At 40.3% G+C, this 26,345-nt stretch overlaps 1 protein-coding gene across 2 annotated transcripts in view; it reads left to right on the forward strand.

Moving 5' to 3' along the window:
• LOC140489198 (myosin-9-like) overlaps positions 1–26,345 on the forward strand; it is a 166,534-nt gene that overhangs the window by 128,026 nt on the left and 12,163 nt on the right. For both annotated transcript variants that reach the window (XM_072588474.1, XM_072588475.1), the window contains 12 exons: positions 40–252; positions 3,213–3,357; positions 6,273–6,479; positions 11,300–11,404; positions 15,882–16,034; positions 16,736–16,984; positions 17,623–17,835; positions 18,438–18,650; positions 19,031–19,192; positions 22,345–22,473; positions 24,388–24,476; positions 26,003–26,126. In XM_072588474.1, the coding sequence (XP_072444575.1) occupies positions 40–252; positions 3,213–3,357; positions 6,273–6,479; positions 11,300–11,404; positions 15,882–16,034; positions 16,736–16,984; positions 17,623–17,835; positions 18,438–18,650; positions 19,031–19,192; positions 22,345–22,473; positions 24,388–24,476; positions 26,003–26,126 (2,002 nt within the window). The remainder of the gene's footprint in view (positions 1–39; positions 253–3,212; positions 3,358–6,272; positions 6,480–11,299; positions 11,405–15,881; positions 16,035–16,735; positions 16,985–17,622; positions 17,836–18,437; positions 18,651–19,030; positions 19,193–22,344; positions 22,474–24,387; positions 24,477–26,002; positions 26,127–26,345) is intronic.

Consider the following 26,345-nt stretch of genomic DNA (forward strand, 5'->3'; position numbering starts at 1 on the left):
AGGAAGCATAAAGTTTAACTGATTTCATATCATCTACAGAATAGATGAAGAAGCTACGCAAAAGAATATTGCCCTGAAGAAAATCCGTGAACTGGAATCTCACATTAGTGAGTTGCAGGAGGATTTGGAATCTGAGAAAGTTGCTAGAGCTAAGGCTGATAAACAGAAAAGAGATCTTGGTGAGGAATTGGAGGCTTTGAAAACAGAACTGGAAGATACACTTGACTCTACTGCTGCCCAACAAGAACTCAGGTAACCCGAAGAGTAATGACTACAATATCACATTTCAATACTACCTATAAAGTTCAATTTTAAAGAAGATATACGATGGCAGAGCAGTGAAAGTTGTCCACAGGGACCTTAAACAAGGTCTTTGACAAAGTTCTACATGGTAGACTGCTTGGTAGAGTTGTATCACATGGGATACAGGAAGAGCTAGCCAGTTCGATACAAAATTGGCATCCTTAAAGGAGGTAGAATGGTGGCGGGTTGTTGCTCAGGCTGGAGGCCTATGACTAGTGTGCCACAAGGATCTGTGCTGGGTCCTCTGTTCTTTGATATTTACATAAACTATTTGGATAAGCGTATAGGAAGCTTGTTTAGTAAGTTGGCAGATGACTCCAAAATTGGTGGTATAGTGGGCAATGAATATGATTTATCTAAGAATACTATATGGGATCTTAATCAACTGGACCTCTGGCCTGAAGAATGGCAGATGGAATTTAATTCAGATAAATGCAAGGTGTTACGTTTTTAAGACCTAACAGGGCAGGACTTCAGTTAATGGTAGGGTCCTGGAGAGTGTTGTCAAACAGAGATCTAGGGGTACAGATACATAGTTCCATGAAAGTGGCATCATAGGTAAGCAAGATAGTAAAGAAGGCATTTGGCGCACTTGCCTTCAGTCAGAGCACTGAGTAAGAGAGTTGAGATGTCATGTTTCAGTTGTACAAGACATTGCCTTCAGATCCTGGCTTCAAGAATCCAAATGGTTCCTTATTTTGCATGAAAATTGGGAAATGTTGAATAATGGCCCAATTTCTTTACATCCATAGGTTTTCTTGAGTTTAAATCCCCTAAAACGGAGTGGCTCCACTTGTTCGTTATCTGATTTTTGTTTGATGTAAATGCCTTCTGGCAGTAAGTAGAATACGTGACCATACTATCTGGGAGGAAATGGGAAGAAAGTTAGCAGAAGAAAGTCCTTCTATTTATTAAAACTTTGACAATATTTATGAGCAGTCACTTGCTTTTAAAACAAGCATGTCTTGTGGTGACAAGGAGTCAAGTTCTAACTGGCACTCCTATTCCCTGTGTGTGTCGGATCTGGGGAGATTTACGCTCTGCTTTTTAGGTCCAAAGTGAATGACCCACATTTTTCTCATTTTTGACTATTAACTTAAACTATTGATAGATTTATGAAATATATTCTTCAATCTACAGGTTCTATTATACTACCTTCTAATATAGTTATGTGATTACTGCTTTGTCTGGAGGCTCACTGAAGATGTTACTGAGTATGGTGATGAAACGTCTGAAAATGAATCTTCCAGTTCAGCGAGCAAACTTACATCCAGAACCTCAACCTGAGCTACAAATCTTCTCGCTATTACTAAATTTAGATGTGTAGTTTTCTAACGTAGCATCTAGCTCAGCACTGAATTATTGAATGTAGGGGAGTAATTCCCAACTAGGAATGAAGACTCTAGAGGCAGGCAGGATTCAGGCAAGTGGAAGATTTTTATTCAAGCAGAAACTGACTGACTGCAGTCAAAGGGCCAAAGGATCTTCCCTGAATCTGGCCTTGACATAGAAAAGCAATTTTTTCCTTAGTCTTTGGCTCAGATTGGAAGATAGATGAATGACGCACTAAAGCAGTATTCTTATACATTTTTGAGTTACAGCGATTGAATACAACACTGTCACTATGTCCTTCCCTCTTAGTTTCTATACCCAATCCTATGAGACACCTAATCAATGATGGGAAACCCCAGGTTCCCATAATCTTATGGCGTTTAGCAGACACTATAATCTCCAGGCCTTAGGATCCTTCTATGTATCCTATTCATTCTCTTTCCAGAGTTACTAGCTATACTCCTTTGGGTCTGTCTCAGGCTGTCCTTGCCTCTAAGGACAGTCTTAGTTCTGTAATTTCATTGTATTTCCTACTGACCTAATTATATATGTAAAAATGCAAAAGACATTTAGTTTTAACTTGCTATAACATTTGTAATGGTGATTTCTGTTATAATGTTAGTTATAAAGTGTAAAGTTTAGCCCTTTTGTGGTTAGTAGTTGCGAACAATCTATTTTATTAAGTGTGGAAGTGAAGTCATTCCATAATTAATCCTACATCTAGTTTAAATGCTTTTCCCTTAATACTTGTATTATGCTTTTATCTTGAAAGCTACCCCTATGATTCGCTGAAGAATCTTTAACAAGAGCCTATTTTTTAATATTCTGAAGTATTCCTAAAAACTAATTTCTACAAAGTAACTTTAGCTGTTGTTCTGGTAGCTGCTTAGGGAGTTAATAGGCTGTATCTCTCAGCTGGTGTTTATTCATTAGTTTGGGCAACTATTCTTTTATTAATGAAGCTGGGATTAGTCACTTGTTTGTTTCGTAGGCATGCTCTATGAAGCTGTCTGGAACAGGCTGTTAGTAGTGTTTGTCTTCTCAGCCATTTAGTGTTTTAGTGTTGGGATGGGCTGGCTGGCCTGTCTTGGCCATTTTGAGAGAGCAGACATGGGCCATTTTGGTCTGAGCATGTGTGGTACACCCCTATGTTAAGGACCTAACATACAATCTTGGCCATTACTGATCACACCAACCAATTAAAATTCCTTCAAATTGCTCCTGTTCTCTTTCTTCGGCTTGACTATTTCCCAACCTGGTCAATAGTTTGTTTTTAATTTTATAGGCTTCACGTCAATTGCGGTCCCTTTATTAAAGGACATTAGCAAATCTTCTGGAAATCCATATAAATGGCATCCATAAATGTTGTCATGTCCATTTCTATTGTCTCCTCTTCAAAACAAATTAAAATCAATGGGATCCTTTTATTCCGTTTGTGGTAATTAACACTGAATTGCATCTGGTATCTGTTTTAATACTACAAAACATGGCTTTTTCTATTCACATGTATTCATCATTTTAAGTTTGTTACTATCTTTTTATCTGCTCTCTTCCTCCTTCATTTATAATTGTTAAAGAGCAAAACGGGAGCAAGAAGTGAGTCAGATGAAGAGAGCCCTGGAAGATGAAGCAAAAACCCATGAATTGCAGATTCAGGAAATGAGACAAAAACACTCTCAGATTGTGGAAGATCTGTCTGAGCAACTTGAACAGACAAAACGGGTATGTTTCTTTATTGGTTTGATACTTAAAGTTCAGAGATGCTGTGTCTGAGGAATAACTACTTGCATGCTGAAGAAGTCCGTACACAAGTTTAGTGAGACCTGAACATTAATTTGGCTTGGGCTCATGTGTTGCACGTAATATCGCCTGGTGTTTGCCTTGTGTGAATGGCCATCTTCAATAAAAGAGAATTTGATCATTGCTGCTTCACATTCAATACTATCAGCATCACTGAATAGTCCATTATCAACATTCTGGGGGTTATCATGATCAGAAACCGAAGTGGACTAGTCACAAGTACTGTAGCTATAAGAACAGGTCAGAGGCAAGGAATCTTTGTAGTGAGTAACTTGTCTTCTTAATCCCCAGTGTCTGACTACCTTCTGCAAATCACAAATCAGGAGCATGTTAGTACACTTGCCACAAGCTTGACACGATCGAGGACAAAGCAGTCGATTTGATTAGTACCACATCCACAGCATCTAATCCTCCTCCTGTCACTTGGTAGCAGCAATGCATGCCATCTACAAGATATACTGTAGAATTTCACCAAGGCTACTGAGACAGCACCTTCCAAGCCAGCAAACACTATTAGAAACATTGGAACATCAACTACAAATTCTCCTCCAACCCACTTAGCATCTATTTGGAAATGTATCATTGTTTTGACATTGTCACAATGTCAACATCCTGGAATTCCCTCCCTCACCACATTGTCGATGTACCTATCAATGGACTGCAACAGCTTAAGAAAGCAGCTCACCACCACCTTGAGGGCAACTAGGAGTGGGCAGTAAATGTTGCCACATCCCAAATTGCCCTAGAATGGAGTGGCACAATTTCAAAGGATGATTACGTGAAGCATATTAATTTGATCTGGGGTCATATGCAGGTCAAGATCAGAAATTTCTTTCCCGTAAGATTATTAGTGAACCATATGAGTTTTTACAAAAATCTATAGTTGCATAGTCACCATTACTGAGACTAGCTTTCAATTACTATTCTTCTCATGTATTGAATTTAAATTTTATTTGAACCAAAGTCCAAATATTTTAAACTCAAGTATTGCCCAAAGTGGGGCAAAGTAATGCTACACAGATATTCCAATTAGGAATATCATGTGGGAACAAACAACCTAACAATTGTGTAATTAATTTTCTTTGCACTGTTACAATGTTGTCAAGAGTTTGATATTCTCAGTAAGGTAGGAACAAAAAAGTGGTCTAGATACATTTATGCATAAGTGTAAATAGTTATTTGTATAAGATACAAACTGGCCCTAAACTTCCAGATAAAACTCTGGATGGGAGGCTCAATTTTGCTGGACTGCAGGATCTACTTGGCAGTGCATCTCCGCTAACCTGGCAACAACTAATGTTTCAGGATGAATGGGAAATTGTTCAACCTTTCCCTGCAGGCGAAACCAAAACCATCTTAAGTTTAGTCACCAATCTTCACTACGCAGGTGACAGCTGCATGTTCACACACTCAGGTCGTTTGACAAACCATTATTGACACATTCACTGGGGCTTATTGAGAATGGGCCTCACATTAAATATATGGAAAAGTAAGGTTCTTTTACCAGCCCACTCCTGCCACACAACACTGTCCCTGACCATCAAAATCTATATCATGGATTATTTTCCATAACTTGGAAGCTTCCTTTAAATGTGGACAGCCATTGAGAATGCAATCCAACGTTGACACCAGTACAGCCTTCCGATGCCTAAGAAGAAGAGTATTTGAAGTCAGAACCTGAAACCCAGCACAAAGCTTATGGTCCAAAGGACAACCCTAGCCCCCACCCTTCTGTATTCATCAGAACCGTGGGCCAGACATGTTAAATCCCTGCAGAGGTACCACCAGCATTGTCTTTGCAAAATCTAATGGGAGGACAGGTATGTCAATGTGTGCTGTATCTCTCAGGCTAATGTCCCCATTATTGAGGTACGGGTCACATGTGACTCCAGATTCACTGAATAATTGCCCAACTCCAAGCTCTGCAATAGTAAGCAAGCAGTGAGTACAGAGTAAGTACTAAGTGACTTCCAAAGATAGAAAGAAGGGTAATATGCTATTCTTGCCAATGTCTATGCTGTTTCTGTTGTCTTTTTCCTAAATTAGGTTTAAAAAAAATTACTTGTAGAAAATAACATGAAAGTTGAATAGTGTTTAGTTGTAGTTGAGTTATAATTTGCAGTTCATTTTTAAATTTATCCATGTGTGGTACAAATTTAAAGCAATTACTATCACTATTAAGATATCTTTTCCTTCTGCCTTGCAGATCTATCTCATAAAATTACATGGTACATGCAGTACTGAAATAGGCTCTCTTTCATTCATTTACATTTGTCGTGTCCTTTCAGCATATCCTTTTACTCATTTTTCACAAACTTGTTTAGTTTCCTTTGGAATATATCTAAACTGTTTACTTAAATCTCCTCTTGTGGTAGCAAGCTCTATATTTTAGCTATGTTTTAGGAAATTTCTGCCTGCACCCTATTGACTTTATTCCCAACTATCCTATATTTATTGTTTTGGATTCCCCCACAAGTGAATATATATATTCTCCACAGCTACCCTTTCCAACCTATCTATAAATTTGTCAGGTCTCAGTCTTTCCAAATAACACTACTTTCAGTTCTGATACCATTTTTATAAATAATTGTGCATCATCGTATTTGTTTCTATATGTGATCTCCAGAATGTGGCCAGAACTGCATGCAGCACTTGTGTGGCTTGGAAGATGAAGAGTAAATAAATTAACTTGCAGTAGTGCATAATAACAATATTCAACACACTGAATATTAATCCAATTAACATCTTCCTGTAATAAAGGAAATGAGTGTTATAAATTTGGGTCTTGCTGTGAGCTAAGTTTGACAAACATAAATTGACTCTGCAACTCTCTACAGTTCAAAACTGGACTGGAGAAAACCAAACAGGCCCTGGAGAATGAACGCAATGAGGTTAGCACTGAAGTGAAGCGTCTGATGCAGGCTAAAGCTGAATCTGAGCACAAGCGGAAGAAGCTGGAGACCCAATTGCAGGAACTTCAAGTTAAAAATACAGATGGGGATCGTTCCCGAACTGAGCTGATTGAGAAAGTCAACAAGTTGCAGGTGAATGCACAAGCTGGGTATTGCTATTCGCTGGTGAAATTAAGTTAATATATTTTAATACAGGTACTTCTCCTATTATGCCATAGTTGTGTTCCAGCAAAACCTTGCTTAATAAATTCGTTAATATGAATAATGGGGTCTATGGGAAAAGTGGGGTTAGGAGCAGGAAAATGTGTCACTCATGATTGCTCAAAAATCATCCAAAAGTGTCACGCAAAGTTTAGCTCAGCCTGAAGGAAAATTGAAATCCAATTTATTAACATAACATAACAAAACAAAAGTAAATTTAACACAGTACATCTTAAAAAAAAAACCTAAGAAAGCTGCTCTCTGTACTACCTGTCACACAAAGCTGCTTTGTCAGCAGCTGACATTGGGGAGCGTGCAGAATGAAATGAAGACTGGCACTGATGTACGGCACGAAGGCCAGCACTAACATCGCGCATGTGCAGAATGGCACAAAACGTCTTTGGCGCGGACATTGCACATACACAAAACCCACAGATCTTGGTGTGTTAATTGCATGCGCAGAACATTGCTGAGATTTCAGCCACATGCAAAGAACGAAGCGCACAAACCAATCCTTGCTGGAATCATGCTATTGCCAATGGAGGTAAGTGTTCTCCAAAATACTGTTCCCTATTTCTTCAGCGACATTGTAGTCAAGTTGAGTTGCCCAACTGTGCATTGTCCCAGACCTATCTAAATTTGAATTTTTTTACTTTATAAATACTTTTATAATATCAAGTATATTTGTAATCAGTATTGTTTGAAAATCCCAATACTTTTGTCTACGTTTGCTCCATTCCATAATCAGCCCCAGTATCAGCTGACAGTACTGGAGAATTGGCTACAAGAAGGCATCATGTGTTTTTATGCCAGAATTTACCATTATGTGCAAATCCAAATTTTCTAGCCTTTCATCTTCTAAAGGGTATCAATGAGTTCCCAACATATATTTATGGGAATGGCAAGAGCTAATTGTAATCAGTGGATCAGCATGTTGACCGTAATTGTGTGGCGTTGATCCTGCTTTATAGGGTTTCTTTTAAATTATCAATTGTATTGGTTGAAGGTGTCTTGACTAGCTTTCCTTTTGCCCACTGCACCCCATTTCCTCTCTTTGAATCGACATGATGTCATGAGCAGGAATCCAGTGCTAGCTTGCCCAAGTGTCTGTTACTGCGTGACCCTAAGCAATGAGTGGTGATTTGAGATTAAAACAGCATAGAGCTGCATGCGTTATGCTTGATTTACTTGTAATTCAGAACTGCAGATGCTGGAGATCTGAAACAAAACCAAAAACACTGGAGAAACTCAGCAGGGCTAGCAACATCTGTGGAGAGAAACGATTGACATTTTGAGACCAGTGATTCTTCAGAACCTAGAAGCAGCTCAAAGTGTAGAATTTTTGCTGATGAACAGGACAATGGGAAAGATTGAGTGGCAAAATGGACATGAGTCCCAAGAGAGAAAAAAGGAATGGTAGGCTAAGGGATTGTTGGTAGTAAAACAGGGAAGAAGAAAAGCTAGATGGGTAACAATGGGGACCAGGTAGTTAAAAATGGATTGGCTGTGCTGAAAGCAACCCATTTCATGATGGTACCTGCGGTTGTGGGGTAGGCGATAGACATAGATGTTCATGCTCTGATTATTGAACTTTGTTAAGTCAAAAGTATGTACAGTATCATGTCGAAAATGAAGTATTATTCCTCCAACTTGCATTGAGCCTGGCTGGAGCACTGCAGTGGACTGAAACGATAAACGTTAGCCTAGGAACATTGCTGAACTCTGTTCCCCTCACTCATTCTAACCTGTTTCCCAATGAACTGACTGCATTCTGTGCTCTCCAATCCAACCCTGACTTTATAATTTAATCAGACAAGGGTGGTAGTGTCATTGTCTAATGTACTGACATCTATGTTTGGAGGCTGACCAGTAGCTCTTGGACATGGCCTCCAATTACTGTACCATCGAACATAATGCTGTGTCCTTGACTGTCATTAACCTCATTTTCATCTGGGCTCTTCCCTTCCCAACAGTGTCTGAGCTTATTGTTCTCTTACCCAATACAACCACTTCTGCCATCTTCTCAAAATCCACAAATAGGACTCTCTTGGTGAACCAATTATTTCTATCTGTCTGGTCCCATGGAACTTACTACTTCCTTTCTGGACTTTTTGTTTCCTCCCCAATGTCTAATTCCATCCCACTTGCATCTGATTCTGGCACTTTGCATCATTTTCCAGTTTACGGGCACCAGCTTCCATCTCTTTACCATAGGCATGTATTCCTGTACATGGCAAATTCCATCAGGATAATCCAGAGATTCTAAATTTCTTCCTTGAAAGAAAGACTGAACCGTCCTAAACAACCATCACCACCCTCTGATTGCCAAACTCATCCTCACTTGACGTTTCCCCCTTTAACTCTTCTCTCCTTTTTTTTTTGGAAAGAAGCTGATACTGAGTTATTTGCATGGGCCCGAGTTATGCCTGCGTCTTTGTGGGTATGTAGATCATTCCTTGTCCTACATCTACTAGGATCCTTCCCACAACACTCGGGTACCTTGATGACATCATTGGTGCTACTTTCCCTGGAATTGGGAAAAACCCATCCATTTTGCTTCCAACTTCCATTCTTCCCTCACTTCCACTTGGTCCATCCCTGACTTTCCCATTCTCTTCCTCAACATTTCTGGGATACCCTGGCAACTGGTAACTATTCCAGACTCTCCAACGCCCACAATTACATTAACTGTATGTCCTGTCATCCTGCTTCCTGGAAGGACTCTGTTCCATTCTCCAATGCACTTATGATAACACCTCCTACTTCAGGGGGGCCTCAGACATGCCTGCTTTTTTATTCAACCAAGGATTCCCTGCTGCCATTATTGATAGGGTCTTCAACTATATCTGACCCATTTCCTGAACTTCTGCTCTTACCCCTTCCAATCCCTTTTCTCCCACAGTAACAATAGAATCCTCCTTAACCTCCACTACCCTATCGTCCATGTCCAGTTGATCATAAACTGTTATTTCCCCCACCTCCAAAGATGTCAGCATCTCAGAGACCCGTTCCTCCCACCTTCCTTGTCAGCATTCTGTACGGACCGTTCTCTCCAGGGCGACCTGGTTCCTTCATAACACCATCCCATACACCCACATCATTTCCCAGAACCATAATTGAAGGTGCAATATTTGCTGTTTACTGTTTTTCCCCCTCACTATGCAAGGCCTCAGGCAAGTGAAGCAGCAATTTACCTGCACTTCGTTCAGTCAAGTCTACTGCATTTGCCCCTCTATATGGTGGGGAGACAAAATGCAGACTGGGTGATCACTTAGCAGAACACATTTCTTGTCAATAAAAATGACTCTAAGCTTCCAGTTACTAGCCAGTTCAACCCAATCACATTTCATTACCAACACTTCTGTCTCAGGCTTACTGGAGTGCTTCAAGGGGCTCAAAGCTGGAGGAACAATGCCTCACATACTCATGCATGCCAATATTGCTTATCTACCTTCTCTTCAATAGCTTGCTATCAACAACCATCTTCATAGGATCATAGAATCCCTACAGTGCGGAAGCAGGCCATTTGGCCCATCATGACCACACTACCTTTCCAAATACCTCTCAATTAGCATGGCTAATCTCCTATCCTGCATGTTTGAACTGTGGGAAGAAGCCAGAGCACCAAGAGGAAACCCACGCTAACACAGGGAGAATGTGCAAATTCCACACAGACTGTTGTCCCAGTGTAGAATGGAACCTGGGTCCCTGGTGCTGTGAGGCAGCAGTGCTAACCGCTGTGCCACCGTACTGCCCAAATTGTCTGCCTACCTTTTTTTTCTCCTCTGCCTGAGTTCTAACCTCATTAGGAGAAAGTGATGATCGCACATGCTAGATTAGAGTCCGATGTGTGGTGCTGGAAAAGTACAGCAGGTCAGGCAGCATCCAAGGAGCGGGAGAATCGATGCTTCGGGCATAAGCCCTTCATCAAGAATGAGACTAATTCCTCAGCCTCATTCCTGATGAAGGCCTTCTGCCCGAAACATCGATTTTCCTGCTGCACAGATGCTGCCTGACCTGCTATGCTTTTCCAGTGCCACACTCTGGACTTCTGTCCTTGCCAGCCCTCTCCTCTCCACCCCTCCCTCACAAAAAATCAACACAAACACCTAGCTGCTTCTAATTCTGAACACAGGTTACTGGCCTCAACTGTTTTCTCTCCACAAATGCTGCCAGACCTGTTGAGTTTGTCTAACAATTTGTTTTTGATTCAGAAATTCTGAAGCTGGTGCAGTGCTCAGACCTCTCAACTTGGTGAGGGTTGTTGCAGCTATGCAGTTAGTGGATAGAATATGGAGCTTAAATTCATTTTTCTACGTAGCTTATATATCCATACCTGTTGCAAAAGCTATTCAAAAATGCAGATTATTAATTGCTGAAAGTATGGATCATTTCTTTCCTTGGTAAGAGAATTGAGCGTAGTTTTGATATGGTATCATTTAACTTGCTGTTCTTCAGAGCCACAGTTTGAGATCATTGAAGAAGTCGCTGTCGAATGTGCTTCACAATTCAGAGGCTGATTCTGCTTTCTGTCTTGGTTTTCAGTATGTTTGAATTAGTAGTTTTTTGCACATTTCTGTGTGCTATAAAATGTGGTTGCGATTTGGAAAGCATCAGAGGTCTGGAAGCAAGCATGTAGGAATGGAAACTAAAATGGTGGTCAGACACCCTAGCTTCAAAGTGGGAATTTGTTCATAGTTCTTGCTGTTAAGTAGAATACCTGGTGACTGAAATATTTATTTTGTGTTCAGAGTGAGTTGGACAATGTTACTTCGCTGATGAATCAGGCGGAAAGCAAGACAATTAAACTAACCAAGGACCATAGTACCCTGGAATCCCAACTACAGGACACACAGGTATGAGACAGTTATCTGTTTTGAATGATTTTGCAAAAGCCCTTGCTTAACTCACTTATTCTGTAATTGTATATCTAGAAATTCTATGAAGAGATAAAATGAGATTTAAGCAAACACCTTCAAAGTGGCAAAGATTAGCAGCAAACCAGAGAATAGGGAAAGTTGTTTTTTTCAAAGCCAACAAAAAAATTACTAAAAGGAATTGAGAAAATAAACAAATAAGGCCAATAAGCAACTAACACAAGAATGAACATGGAGCTTCTTTAAATATATAAAATGGTACCGAGACCACAGTGAATGGACAGGACTGGCAGCTTAATGTTCCAGGGGACACATCCTACTGGAAGGACAGAAAGGGAGGCAAGAAAGGAAGGGGAGTAGCGCTTTTGATAATGGGTAGCATTATAGCTGTACTTGGGGAGGATATTCTGGGAAATACATCCACAGAAGTTACTTGGGTGAAACTGAGAAATAAGAAAGGGATGATCACCTTATTGGGATTGTATTATAGCTCACCTAATAGTCAGATGGAAATTGAAAAACAAATTTGTAAGGAGATCTGTTATTCCTCAAGAATAATAGGGTAGTTATGGTAGGGGATTTTAACTTTCCAAACATTGACTTGGACTGCCATAGTGATAAAGGTTTAGATGGAGAGGAATTTTGTTAAGGGTGTACAAGAAGATTTTCTGCTCAGTATGTGGATGTACCTACCAGAGAAGTGTTGACCTACTCTTGGGAAATAAGGCAGGGCAGGTGACTGAGGTGTCAATGGCGGGGAGCACTTTTGGGGCCAGTGACCATAATTTTATTAGTTTTAAAATAGTGATGGAAAAGGATAGACCAGATCTAAAAGTTGAAGTTCTAAATTGGAGAAAGGCCAATTTTGACGGTATTAGGCAAGAACTTTCAAAAGCTGATTGGGTGCAGATGTTCGTAGGTAAAGGGATGGCTGAAAAACGGGAAGCCTTCAAGAATGAGATAACGAGAGTTCAGAGAAAGTATATTCCTGTTAGGGTGAAAGGAAAGTTTGGTAGGTGAAGGGAATGCTGGATGACTAAAGAAATGGAGGGTTTGCTTAAGAAAATGAAGGAAGCATATGTCAGGTATAGACAGGATAGATCGAGTGAATCCTTAAAGCATGAAGGTAGTAGGTGTATACTTAAGAGGGAAATCAGGAGGGCAAAAAGGGGACATGAGATAGTTTTGGCAGATAGAGTTCAGGAGAATCCAAAGGGTTTTTGCATTAAGAACAAAAGGGTAACTAGGGAGAGAGTAGGGCCCCTCAAAGATCAACACGACTGCCTTTGTGTGGAGCCACAGGAGATGGGGGAGAAACTGAGTATTTTGCATCAGTGTTTAATGTGGAAAATGACATGGAAGATATTAGAATATAGGGAAATAGATGGTGACATCCTAAAAAAAAATGTCCATATTACAGAGGAGGAAGTGCTGGATGTCTTGAAATGCATAGAAGTGGATAAATCCCCAGGATCTGATCAGGTATACCTTAGAACTCTGTGTGGAAAGCTAAGGAAGTGATTGCGGGGCCTCTTACTGAGACATTTGTATCATTGATAGTCACAAGTGAGGTGCTGGAAGACTGGAGGTTGGCTAACGTGGTGCCACTGTTTAAGAAGGGTGGTAAGGACGCATCAGGAAACTATAGATTAGTGAGCCTGATGTCAGTGGTGGGCAAGTTGTTGGAGGGAATCCTGAGGGACAGGATGTACATGTATTTGAAAAGGTGAAGACTGATTAGGGATAGTCAGCATGGCTTTATGCATGGGCAATCATGTCTCACAAACTTGTTTCAGTTTTTTTTTGTAGTAGTACCAAAGAAGATTGAGGCCAGAGCAGTAGATGTGATCTGTATGGACTTCAGTAAGGCGTTCAATAAGGTTCCCCATGGGAGACTGATTAGCAAGGTTAGATCTCTCGGAATACAGGGAGAACTAGCCATTTGGATACAGAACTGGCTCAAAGGTAGAAGACAGAGGATGGTGGTGGAGGGTTGTTTTTTGGTCTGGAGGCCTGTGACCAGTGGGAGTGCTGGATTGGTGCTGGGACCACTACATTTCATCATTGTATAAGTTATTTCAATGTGAACATAAGAGGTACAGTTAGTAAATTTGCAGATGACACCAAAATTGGAGGTGTAGTGGACGTGAAGAAGGTTACCTCAGAGGAGAACAGGATCTTTATCAGATGGACCATTGAGTTGAGAAGTGGCAGATGGAGTTTATTTCAGATAAACGCGAGGTGATGCATTTTGGAAAAGCAAATCTTAGTAGGACTTATACACTTAATGGGAAGGTCCTAGTGAAAGTTGCTGAACAAAGAGCTTGGAGAGCAAGTTCATAGCTCCTTGAAAGTGAAGTTGCAGGTAGATAGGATAGCGAAGAAGGCGTTTGGTATGCTTTCCTTTATTGGTCAGAGTATTGAGTACAGGAGTTGGGAGGTCATGTTGCAACTGTACAGGACATTGGTTAGGCCACTGTTGGAATATTGCATGGAATTCTGGTCTCCTTCCTGTCGGAAAGATGTTGTGAAACTTGAAAGCGTTCAAAAACGATGTACAAGGATGTTGACAGGATTGGAGGATTTGAACTATAGGGTGAGGGTAAATAGATTAGGGCTGTTTCCTTGGAGCGTCGGGGGCTGAGGGGTGACCTTAGAGGTTTGTAAAATCATGAGGGGCATGGATAGGGTAAATAGACAAAGTATTTTCCCTGGGGAAGGGAGTCCAGAACTAGAGGGCATAGATTTTTAGGGTGAGAGGGGAAAGATATGAGAGATCTAAGGTTGGAAATTTTCACTCCAGAGGGTGGTACATGTATGGAATGAGTTGCCAGAGGAAGTGTTGGTGGCTCGTACAATTACAACAATGAAAAGTTATCTGGATGGGCATATGAATAGGAAGGGTTTGGAGGGATATGGGCCAGGTCCTGGCAGGTGGGACTAGATTGGGTTGGGATGTCTGGTCAGCATGGACGAGTTGGACCGAAGGGTCTGTTTCTATGCTGTACATCTCTGACTCTATGAATGCGAAGAATTGTAGCTCAGGTTGAGGTTCTGGATGTAGGTTTGCTCGCTGAGCTGGAAGGTTCACTTTCAGACGTTTCATCACCCCACCAGGTAACATCTTCAGTGAGCCTCCGGATGAAGCACTGCTGGTGTTTCCTGCTTTCTGTTTATATGTTTGGATTTCCTGTGTTGATGCCATTTCCTGTTTTTCTCTGGGGGTGGTATTTGGGATCCAAGTCAATGTGTTTGTTGTTAGAGTTCCAGTTGGAATGCCATGCTTCTAGGAATTCTTGTGTATGTCTCTGTTTGGCTTGTCCTAGGATAGATGTGTTGTCCCGGTCAATGTGGTGTCTGTCCTTACCTGTATGTAACAGGCAGAAAATTAGCCAGCAGGCGACATGAACATCAACTAGCCACAAAACGACATGACGACCTCTCTCTAGTATCCTTACATACAGATAAGGAGGGACACCACTTCAACTGGGACAACACATCTATCCTCTGACAAGACAAACAGACACTCACAAGAATTCCTCTCAGCATGGCATTTCAACCGGAACACTCAACAAACACATTGACTTGGATCCCATTTATCACCCCTGAGAAAAAGAACAGGAAATGACATCACCACAGCAAATGACATCTCTGACTCAAAGAAACCCAAACATGTAGAAAGCAGGAATCATGAACAGTGCTTCACCTGGACGCCCATTGAAGATGTTACCTAGTAGGGTGATGGAATGTCTGAAAATGAACCTTCCAGCTCAGTGAGCAAACCTACATCCAGAACCACAGTGAATATAAGCTCATTAAAGAACCAGGCTAGGAAAATAACAGTGAGGAGCCAGGAAACTGCTGAAGAATTGAGTAAATAATTTTCATCAGTCATCATGCTCAAGGGCATTAATAATCTTCTAAGCCCTTAATATTCTTAGAAGAGAGAGTTCTGTTTATTTCTATCACTAAAGAAAAATTACTAGGGAAACTAATTGGGCCAAAGACCAATAAATTGCCTTGACCTGATGAGTTCCAACCTCCTATTTTAAAAAACGTAGCTGCGGAGATGATAAATGTCGTAATAGTGGTAGTAATCTACCACTGTCGTAAAAGTGGTAGAGATGGCAAAACAAAAATGATGCAGAATGGAGGAATTGGATAACCATGTAGACTCGTCTGGTGCATGGAAAAGCTATTTTGAAAGCTTTATAATAAGCTGTGCTAAATTCTAATGTGGATCTATTTCCTGATGTCCAATTTGTGATGAAATGAAACCACGTTGGAATGAAATCTAATGGTTTAATATTTGTCCAATGCAGATAACTGAATGCTTAACAAATTTGATGTGTGAAACAACATATCTATGAATATATATTTTGGGTGATGTAATTTACTGCTCCATATCCTTGCTCTGTTTTGCTTCATTCACCCATGATGTCTCATCCCTGTACAGGAGCTGCTTCAAGAGGAGACTCGACAGAAGTTGTCTTTTAGTACCAAGTTGAGACACATGGAAGATGAGAACAGTCGCCTTCAAGAGCAGCTGGAAGAGGAAGAAGAGGGAAAGAGAAACTTGGAGAAACAGATTGCCAGCATCCACACTCAAGTAAAATGCCTCCTAACACTTCTGTTCTACTTTGTTTATGTATAGGCACTTGCTGTAAGCACTTCTGTACTTTCTCCAAGTCTGCTGCCACTGAAACATGGTATAATGTCATTTCTATGAATTTCCTAAATTTCAGCACCTATCATAAATATGATCTTACGTGTAGGACAGTTAAAATAATGTGCTTTAAATTGTTCTGTTCAATCAAAATCCTCATTTTTGGAGAAGTTGGAGTAGACGATTAACTTTTGTGCACAATTGTCCACTATAGTTTTTCACCTCTCATTTCAAGCTCTAGTTTTGCTGGCGTGGTTGTCTTGTGCTTGTCGTTAGCAAAGTTTAAAGGAGTTTTTCATTATGATGTGCTTTTAAAAAGCTGTTTTGCAGGATCTTAACGTTTAAGATTTCAGGTTTTGTAATTCCCAAAATGTACAAATTATTCCCTCCTATTGCAAAATTATAATCAGTAAATGCAATGCTAGGGACATGATTATACATTTAATTGATTAACATTGATATTTCTGTTTGCATTTTTCACGTTATTAATCATCTGGCTTTAAATGCCATACTGTGTATCCAAGTAAGCCATTTTCTTATTGTGCATTATTATGAGTTGTGTTGAACAGATTTAAGCTATAATAGTTCATATACATGGGTAGAATACATTACAGTTGAATTTTTACTCATTGCAAATATTTCAGTTAGCAGAATCCAAGAAACGCCAGGAAGATGGAAATGCATCATTGGAACTTGCTGAGGAAGGTAAGAGAAAGCTGCAAAAAGATATGGAAGTCTTGACTCAGCGTCATGAAGAGAAAATAGGTGCCTATGACAAGTTAGAGAAGACCAAGAACCGTCTGCAGCAGGAGCTGGATGATCTGATTGTGGGTTTGGACCACCAAAGGCAGACTGTTTCCAATCTTGAGAAGAAACAAAAGAAATTTGACCAGGTGAGGATTGATCCCCCAAAGTCTGTCATTTGGTTTTTAAGCCATTCAATGTTTCTTTATCCTAAAATGAAGACAATATTGAGAACAAATTGCAAAAATGGAAGATCCAAAAATTAAAATGTAATGCATATTTTAAAGTATCCAAAGGAATCAATTCAGCATCTGTTTTCAGTTCTAGAGATCGAAATGTACCTTTCCTATCACCTACCAATTTGGTTTGAAATTTGAGGTTTATTGAAGATGTGAAATCCGCACTGATATTCTTGACTTTGTCAGCAGTAGCTGACAATTTATTTGCGGACAATGTATAAATTTGTCATTTATCAGAAACTTATCCATTAGAATCAATAGGTTCTAGTGGTAGAAAGGAATCAGAAAATAATGATTTTCAACTATGGGTGTAGTTACCCATCAAGATTCAAATGTTGTACCAAGAATGGTACATCTGAATGTGACACATCAATTTTAAGATAGTCAATGTCAACTTTTATCTTGTCTAACCTTGCATTAACCCAAATATTAATAAGTTTCAAGAATATTCTCAAAAGTATTACATTAATAGCTTGAGCTGTGTACTTACCCTTTATCTAAAAAAAATTAGTGCAATCCTGTTAAATGGGTCAATCATTCTGTTTCAGATGCTAGCTGAAGAAAAGAACATTTCCTTAAAGAACGCAGAGGAACGGGATCGTGCACAGGCAGAGGCACGGGAGAAAGAGACTAAAACTTTGTCACTGACTCGTGCCTTGGAGACAGCTATGGAGCAGAAAGAAGAGATGGAGAAAATGAGCAAGCTACTGCGTGCAGAGATGGAAGACCTTGTTAGCTCCAAGGATGATGTAGGAAAGAATGTAAGTCGATGTCCCAAGGGTTTAGAGACCTATATCCTTTTTAGGTTTCTTCCCTGTTCCAGATTCACAGCACTTCAGTATTTTTTGTATAGCTCTGCTTCATCTTAGGCTATTCGACTATCATTTGATTTTGCAACCAATCTTGATTATCATGCCTACCCCTCACATGCACACCTTCTTCGCGAGGTGGTTTAACAGTAATCAAGGTTAGCTCCAGTTGTGTAGTCTTTATATGCTGGATGAGAAAGCTAGGACCAACTGTTGCTATTAACTGGCGTCTCCTAAATCAGTGAAAACCTCAAGAATACAAAGACCCTCTGGTTTCTGTAGCTTAGTGTGACTTCCAGACAGCTCTGGAACCAACTCAAGCATGAAATCCACCATTTAGTATCACTTTGAAATGTATTTTATTTTCGATCTCTTAATGAGGTGCTTGTTAGGTTACTATGGAAAATTGTCTCCTCAGCGCCCTCCAAATGGAGTGAGAGTCATGTAAATGGCCATACTGTGTGTTACTAAACTTATTAAAAGGAAACTTGGTTTGGCAATCTATTGTAACTTATATAATTTTATTTTACGTAATTTTATTTATTTGTGGGCAGGTGCATGAGCTGGAAAAGTCAAAACGTGCTCTGGAGCAGCAGGTGGAAGAGATGAAAACTCAGCTGGAAGAGCTGGAGGATGAGCTCCAGGCCACTGAAGATGCTAAGCTACGATTGGAAGTAAATCTGCAAGCCATGAAAGCTCAGTTTGACAGGGACCTGCTGAGTAAGGATGAGCAGAGTGAAGAAAAGAGGAGGCAGTTAATTAAGCAGGCAAGTACATTCCTTGAGTTGAGTGTATCAAGAATTTGACATTAACCTGGAGAAGCTGATTAAAAATACTTATGACACATCTCTGGAGCAAGTGGGATGCTACCACTACACCACAGGAGTGCTCAAATGTCATGACTAGGAAAAGCTGGGCAAAGAACAGACTTTCTAATACCTAATTGAAGTTTTTATCTTGAAAATTTTTGAAATGATCTAGGGACGTCATTCACTGTGACTAGTTGAACTATACTTAATGGCTTCGTCCTGTTCCTTGTCCATCTTAGTGGGAGTAATTTTTTTTTAGTTGATTAGTACACCTTTACTGAATATACCTTTTAGAAAGAAACGTCATGAATATCTTATTTGCTGTCGATATTTTCCAGGTCCGTGAAATGGAGAGTGAACTGGAAGATGAACGAAAGCAGCGTTCCATGGCTGTTACCGCCAAGAAGAAGCTGGAAATGGATTTGAAGGATTTGGAGGGACAAATTGAAACATCAAACAAAGGTCGTGAGGAAGCCTTGAAGCAGTTCCGCAAACTACAAGTAAGCTTTAGCATAGGGGTATGATAGACCACTTAGCACTGGTCTCTGGACAGATCGCACTTTTCAGTTTGAAATGTCATGAAGGATGCTCAGCATCCTCAGTAGTGCAGAGAGTTAAGAAATCTTAACATCCTACCTTGACTGACTTACGTGTGTGACATCGGACCCACATTAATATGGTTGACTTTACCCTATGAAAAGGCATAGCCAGATCAAATTGCATTAACCTAGGCAGTGAAATTGATGTGCAGGCACAGCCCTTTAACCTGCGATGTTCTACTTACCAACATCTGAGGATATGTACCAAATCTGGGAGAGCTGTCCTTGGCTAGGCCAAGCTGTTGCTTGTCTCATGTATTTCACTGGAACAGAACCATGTCCCAATAAATAGAACAGACCCACTGTAGGTGGCAGAGCAGTGACCTACAGTTAGAAAGGAGTTGCCCTGTGAGTTCTTACCATAGGCTCAAACTCCCCAAAGTTTCATTGCATCAGGTTAAACATTTGCAAGGAAGTCTCCTGATTATCATGCAGTGAAGTGCCCTTTCCTGTCTCCACCCATGGACATCCATGATGCACCGTGGGTCCATCAGTAGAAAAAAAATTGTACTCAATTCCTCATAGTCTGGCATGTCCTCACTCGACTGTTACCATCAAACTAATTCAATGAGGACCAGCACAAAATGAGTGTCAACTCATAAAGCTATCACACAGGACTACTTGCATGTCAAATAGTGGAAGCAGAATGCACTGGCCTAAGTGATTTTGCAACAAATGATCATATCTAAGCTATGGCTTAGAAGACATAGAGGGTCGGGGCAGAGGGGTGTTTTTGTTTTTCAGAATGGACACTGGTTACTAATGGTGTTCCACAGAGGATCAGTCTTTGGTCCTCTGGTTGTTTGTATAAATGATCTGGAGGAAAATGTGGATGGTCTGATTAGTATGTTTGCAGATGACATGAAGATTGTTAGAGTTGCTGATAGTGCTAACCATTGTGAAAAGATACAACAAGATATTGATAGGTGACTTGGGCACAGAAATGGCAGATGGAGTTTAACCTAGACAAATGTGAGGGGATGCATTTTGGAGGATCGAATTTAAGTATGAATTATACTGCAAATGGCAGAACTCTTAGAAACATACAGAGAGATCTGAGCATGCAGCTCCACAGTTCCCTAAAAGTGGCAATACAGATGGCCAAGGTAATTTAAAAAGGCATATGGCTTGCTTGCCTTGATCAGCCGAGGCATGAGTACAAGAGTTGATAAACTATTGTGCAGTAATATAAAACCTTTTTCAGGCTACATTTGGAGTATTGTCTGAAGCTTAGGAGAAAGTGCAGAGAAGGTTCATTGGGATGTTGCCTGGTCCTGAGGACATTGGCAATGAGGAAAGGTTAAAAAGACGAGAATTATTTTCATTGGAAAGGAGACCTGAGGGGCATAGATAAGGTGGATAGCAGAGGCTTTTCCCAGGGTTGAAGTTTCAATTACAAGGTTCAAGGTGAGATGGAGAAAGTTTAAGTAAGATATGTGAGGCATGTTTTTTTTACACAGAATGGTGAGAGGCTGGAATGCACTGCCAGAGGACATGGTGGAAGCAGGCACATTGACATTTTTTCTGAGGTTTTTTTTGTTTCTTTATGTAGTCCTATGGCATTTCAATTGTGAATGGTGATGGACAATTAAACAACTCACTAGGTTCTCAAAGTACGAAAGACTGAAGGCTGAAGTATTTGTATCCATCTTCAGTCAAAAAGGTTTCTGTCTGATGGCATCACGAATGCACTCTTCAATCAACTGGATTCATTCCACGTTGTATCAAAAAGCAACAGAAGATGCTACAAAGGCTGAGTACTGACACCATTCTGGCATTAGTACTGAAGACGTTGGTCTGTAAAAAGCATGATCCTAGCCAATCTATTCTAATACAGCTGCATACATGGTACCGATCAATAATATGAAAAATTGATCAGGTATATTCCCTTTTAAGAAAAAGGATCAAAGCCAACGTGCCCAATTACCATTCTGTCAGTCTACACTCAATCATTAGCAAAGCGATGGAAGGGATCATTGGTGCTCTCCATGCAATAGCCTGCTTACTGTTGCTGAGTTTGGTTTTCTTAGGCTCCAGTACTCATCCAAGTATGGGCAAAAGAACTACAGGAGAAAGGTGAAACTGACTAACCTTGACATCAGGGCAGCTTATTCAGCAAGGGTGAGCAAGCTAGAGTCTATAGGAATTGGAGGTAGGAGAGAGACGCTCCACTAGTTGGAGTCACTTTTGGCAAAAAGGAAGATTATTGTGGTTGTAAGGCCACATCTTGGTCCCCAAGATTTAACTGCAGAAGATCCTCCAGGTAGTGACTCAGGCTCAACCACCTTCAGCTGCTTTATTCATCAATGACCTTCCCATCCATCATGTGTTCAGAGGTGGGAAATTTGCTGATTGTTCTGATGTTCAGCACCATTCACAAATCCTCAGATACTGAAATAGCCGATCTCCAAATGCAGAAAGGCTTGGACAACGACCAAAATTGTGCTGATGAGAGAGACAAGTAAGTTGCCTGGCACTTGTGTGATATGAAATGACCCTTTCCAAAAAGCAAAACTGACTTTTACCTCATGATGGTCAATGGCATTACTGTTGAGAGCTTCCACCAAGGAATGTCACAATTAACTACATATCCAGCAGGCAAGAAAAATGCTGCTTTCCCAGGAGGGAAACGAGGGTGACCTTCCTGCTGTTTGACCTGGGTGTTCACCACTTGGTGCAAACCAGGAGAAATTGGGGGTCTTAGTGATGATGGTGGTAATAGTGTGCAGGGATTTGGCTGCTGAACCTACACCAGCCTTATCTCTGATTCGCTGACCACCTTTCCACAACCCTCCCTCCTGTGATTGCCAATCTCTAACTGGCATCTTCAAGTAGGGAAAGATTTCTGCTGAGCTCCTGACTAGTCGGGAAGCCCATGGTAAGCACAGAAGTGCCTAATTGGTGCTTGATCCAGCACAGACTGGAAACTAATATGTGGAAATATGCATCAATCCCTTGTAAGAAATGTTTGTCCTCCTTTGGGAAGAGGGATGTTTGGAGAGATGATAGCTGTGTGCATTGCTGTATTTTGTGACAAGTTATGTTTTCAATAGGCTCAGTTGAAAGACTACCAGCGTGAACTGGAAGAAGCTTGCAGCTCTCGAGAGGAAATCCTGACTCAGTCCAAAGAAAATGAGAAGAAGGTTAAGGCACTTGAGGCAGAAATGCTTCATATGCAAGAGGTACAATATTTAGCTATGTTGAGATTAATGCAGAAGGAGCTTTATTAAGTACTTAGAGATTGTAAAACTAACTTTTAGCTTTATTAACAAATTTATTTCTTGTGCTGATGCATTGGTTGTCAACAATGTGTGAAATTTACATTTTTCTCAGAACCTGCTGATTTAAGTGAACTTGTTGCTGTGAATATAACAACAATCACCTGTGTCATTTGACATCTAAAGTACTTACAAACCACAACAATGTATACTTGCTGCATAAAACTTAGGAAGGTCTGTTTACCATCAGAATGTGACATGAAGAGTTGCATCTGGAATGTGCTGCATGGATGTGATGGAACCAGATTTATTTGTGGCTTTCAAATGGGCTAATTATCTCAAATTTACAGGGCTTTAGGAAAGGGGGGAGAGTGGGACTCAGTTCTCTGGTCGGGAGCTGACAAACATGCAAAAGGTGAATGGTCTTCCATGCTGTAATCGTTCTATAATTGTGTGTGTGTTTCTGCACTTCTACTTATTCCTTATGCACTATGAAATCTCAGTAAAAGAGCAATATTTTGTGCTAAATTGCATGCAAATGCTGACTGAAAAGTTCAGTAGTTTAGTTCAGCTGGATATGTAGTACCTAGTTGGATATGCAATACCCAGCTAGATCTGCCTGGTTTTCCACAAGCAAACTTAATTAATAACTAGTGGTTGAAGCAAAGTTTGATCAGTAATTTTACGGTGTAGTGTATTTGATGTTTACACTGCTTTTGAATTTCTGAAAAGTTAAGATTTTGTATAAGAAGCAGCATATGGTAGCTGTGAGTGGCAATGATGGTTCTATCAAAAGGCAACTGGTCCACAAGTGGATTTTTTGCTGAAAGCTTGCAGACATTGTCACCATAGTGAACCTCTGTGTACAGCTTTTACAGTCCATTGGGATTTTGTTATTTTGTGTTCCATGTAGAGTCATAGTCATAGTCATAAAGATATACAGCATGGAAACAGACCCTTCAGTCCAACCCATGCATGCTGACCAGATATCCCAACCCAATCTAGTCCCACCTGCCAACACCTGGCCCATGTCCCTACAAACCCTTCCTATTTATATACTCATCCAAATGCCTTTTAAATGTTGCAATTGTACCAGCCTCCACCAGCAGTTCATTCCATTCCATTCCACCCGCTGTGTGGAAAACGTTGCCCCTTAGGTCTCTTTCCCCTCTCATCCTAAACCTATGCCCTCTAGTTCTGGACTCCCTGATCCCAGCGAGAAGTCCTTGTCTACTTATCCTATCTATGCCCCTCATAATTTTGTAAACCTCTATAAGGTCACCCCTCAGCCTCCGACGCTCCAGAGAAAACAGCCCCAGCCTGTTCAGCCTCTCCCTATAGCTCAAATCCTCCAACCGTGGCAACATCCTTCAATCTTTTCTGAACCTTTTCACGTTTCACAACATCTTTCCAATAGGAAGGAGAGCAGAATTGTATGCAATAGTCCATCAGTGACCTAACCAATGTCCTGTACAGCTGCAGCATGACCTCCCAACTCCTGTACTCTGATCAATAAAGGAAAGCATAATAAACGTCGCCTTCATTATCCAATCTACCTGCAACTCCACTTTCAAGGAGGTTGTGTTTTGGGCAACAAATCGATTATCTTTAGAATATCGTGGCTGGTACGTATATTACATAACATAGTTAAATTATCCCATGAATAATGTAACTTAAACAGAAGCTTTAACATTGACCCTAGAATTGCAAAATACATGGAAGAACTTATGCTGGATATTCATCTTAACAGGTGGAGAATGTTGAAATTTGCATTTACAGGCAACAATTTTAAGTTTTATTTAAATGTATTGTGTTTTTAAAATCATGACTGGTTGAAAAGTTAACTTTTTTAATTGGCACTTTTTAAAAATCATCTAGGAACTTGCTGCGGCAGAGCGTGCCAAGAGACTGATACAGCAGGAGAGGGATGAGCTGGCTGAGGAGATTGCCAGCAACAGTTCTGGAAAGTATGTACTTCTCCTAAATGGGGCTTTATTTTCTTCAATACTTGTACCATTCACATAGTTATTGTGAAGTGACCTCTTTCTCTCTGGAAAGAGCGAAGCCGGGTCAATTTTGCCAACATCAGTAGTTATGGAGTAATCTAGGATGTTGATTTCACTTGATTCTCTCTATAAAAAGTTGACATATCACTACCGGTTCAATTTGCCTCATTTGACTACATATGATTGTTAATAACATTTGTCCCTCATGAATAAAGTGGCCTTCACTGATGAAACCGCAAAAAGTTTACTTTAGAATCCCTACAGTATGGAAATGGGCCATTTGGCCCAACAAGTCCACCTTGATCCTCCAAAGAGTATCCCACTCATTCCCCTACTCTATTATTTTACACTTTAACCAGAGCACCTGCAGACACTGGGAGAATTTGCAAACTTCACGCAGTCACCTGAGGCTGGAATCTAACCTGGGTCCCTCGTGCTATGAGGCAGCAGTGCTAACCACTGAGCCAGTATGCCGCCCCAGAGATATACTCCAGCAGAATTTTTTTTTTATATATCTGCAGTTTCTGAACTTGGAAAAATGTGATCTGCCTAATTTCGAAACTGGATCCCTCGCACCCATTTTTTATTAAAAGCCTTGAAGTTTAAATATCTTTACTAGGTTGGAGCCAGTTGTGACACTGGTGGTGCTATAACTTGGGTCTTAATATTAAATGTTCTCTTAATTACAGTGATAATGCAGTTCACATGAGTGGTTTGGTCATCTTGTGTCTTACTAGGATGGGCAATAAATGTTGGCCAATCAGCGACTCTCCTATACCATAAGTGAATTTAAGTATTTCCTTCCTATCCAATCGCAGTTTTTATGAAATCATTTGTAGCTTGGACAAACTTAATCAGGTATTTAACTCAGTGCATCTGTTATGCAAACGCTTCATATTTAAAATTTCTTGGAGGACTTAAGTTTTGAAGGATGTGGAAAAATTAATATTTCCAGTTTTGTGGAAATAGTATGGTAAAGGGCATCCTCACCATTATACAGGCAATTTCCAGATATATTAATTGGTTTTAGATTCGACCTGCTGCTGTGGTGGGGATTTGGATCTGTCCCCAGCTTTTTGGTTTGGGCCTTTGGTTTACTATTCCAATGGCATTAGCCTTATGCCCCTTCCCCTTTAGTACTTTTGTGAAGTTAGTGAGGATAAAGGCATTTAAAAGTAATACTATTTTCTAAACTTTGGATTTGCCTAGTTGGACTTCAGGGTTTTGACTCTGTGCATCCATATATTTGTATAATAGGCAGCAATAGGGTTAGCGCTCAAGGAGCAAGTCTCATGGTTGGGCATGGAAGGTTGACTCCTGGGTAAAGTGACAGGACTGGTGACTGTTTTAAGTGCATGTCTGAGAGAGTCCATTTAGAATAGGTTCACTTGGTTGGCTTTTGTTGCGGGTGTTCTGTTTACTAAGGTGCAGAAACATTTACAGTTGGAGCTATTTTTGACAAATATTTTGTCCTTTTTTTTGTATAGGTCTTTGGCTTTAGAGGAAAGGAGACGGCTTGAGGCCCGGATTGCTCAGCTGGAGGAAGAAGTAGAGGAGGAGCAGACCAATGCTGAAATGGCCAATGATCGTCTCAGAAAAGCTAATCTCCAGGTATGTGTTCCATCAACTTTCACTTTGTTCTTACTGTAATTTGCTATGTCATTTCATGTAATTCATGATCTATGGATAGTAAAGATTACATATAATAGTCCCATATGCTCACCAAATAATTTTATTGACTCAACGGATGGGTCAAAAAATGTTAGACAATTTTTGTAGACCAAATGTCTACAGGTTAAAAAAATTGGCAGCGTTTATTTATGCAGTGAT

The sequence above is a fragment of the Chiloscyllium punctatum genome, chromosome 18, assembly GCF_047496795.1.
Source record: "Chiloscyllium punctatum isolate Juve2018m chromosome 18, sChiPun1.3, whole genome shotgun sequence".
In the NCBI taxonomy this organism is placed as follows: domain Eukaryota; kingdom Metazoa; phylum Chordata; class Chondrichthyes; order Orectolobiformes; family Hemiscylliidae; genus Chiloscyllium; species Chiloscyllium punctatum.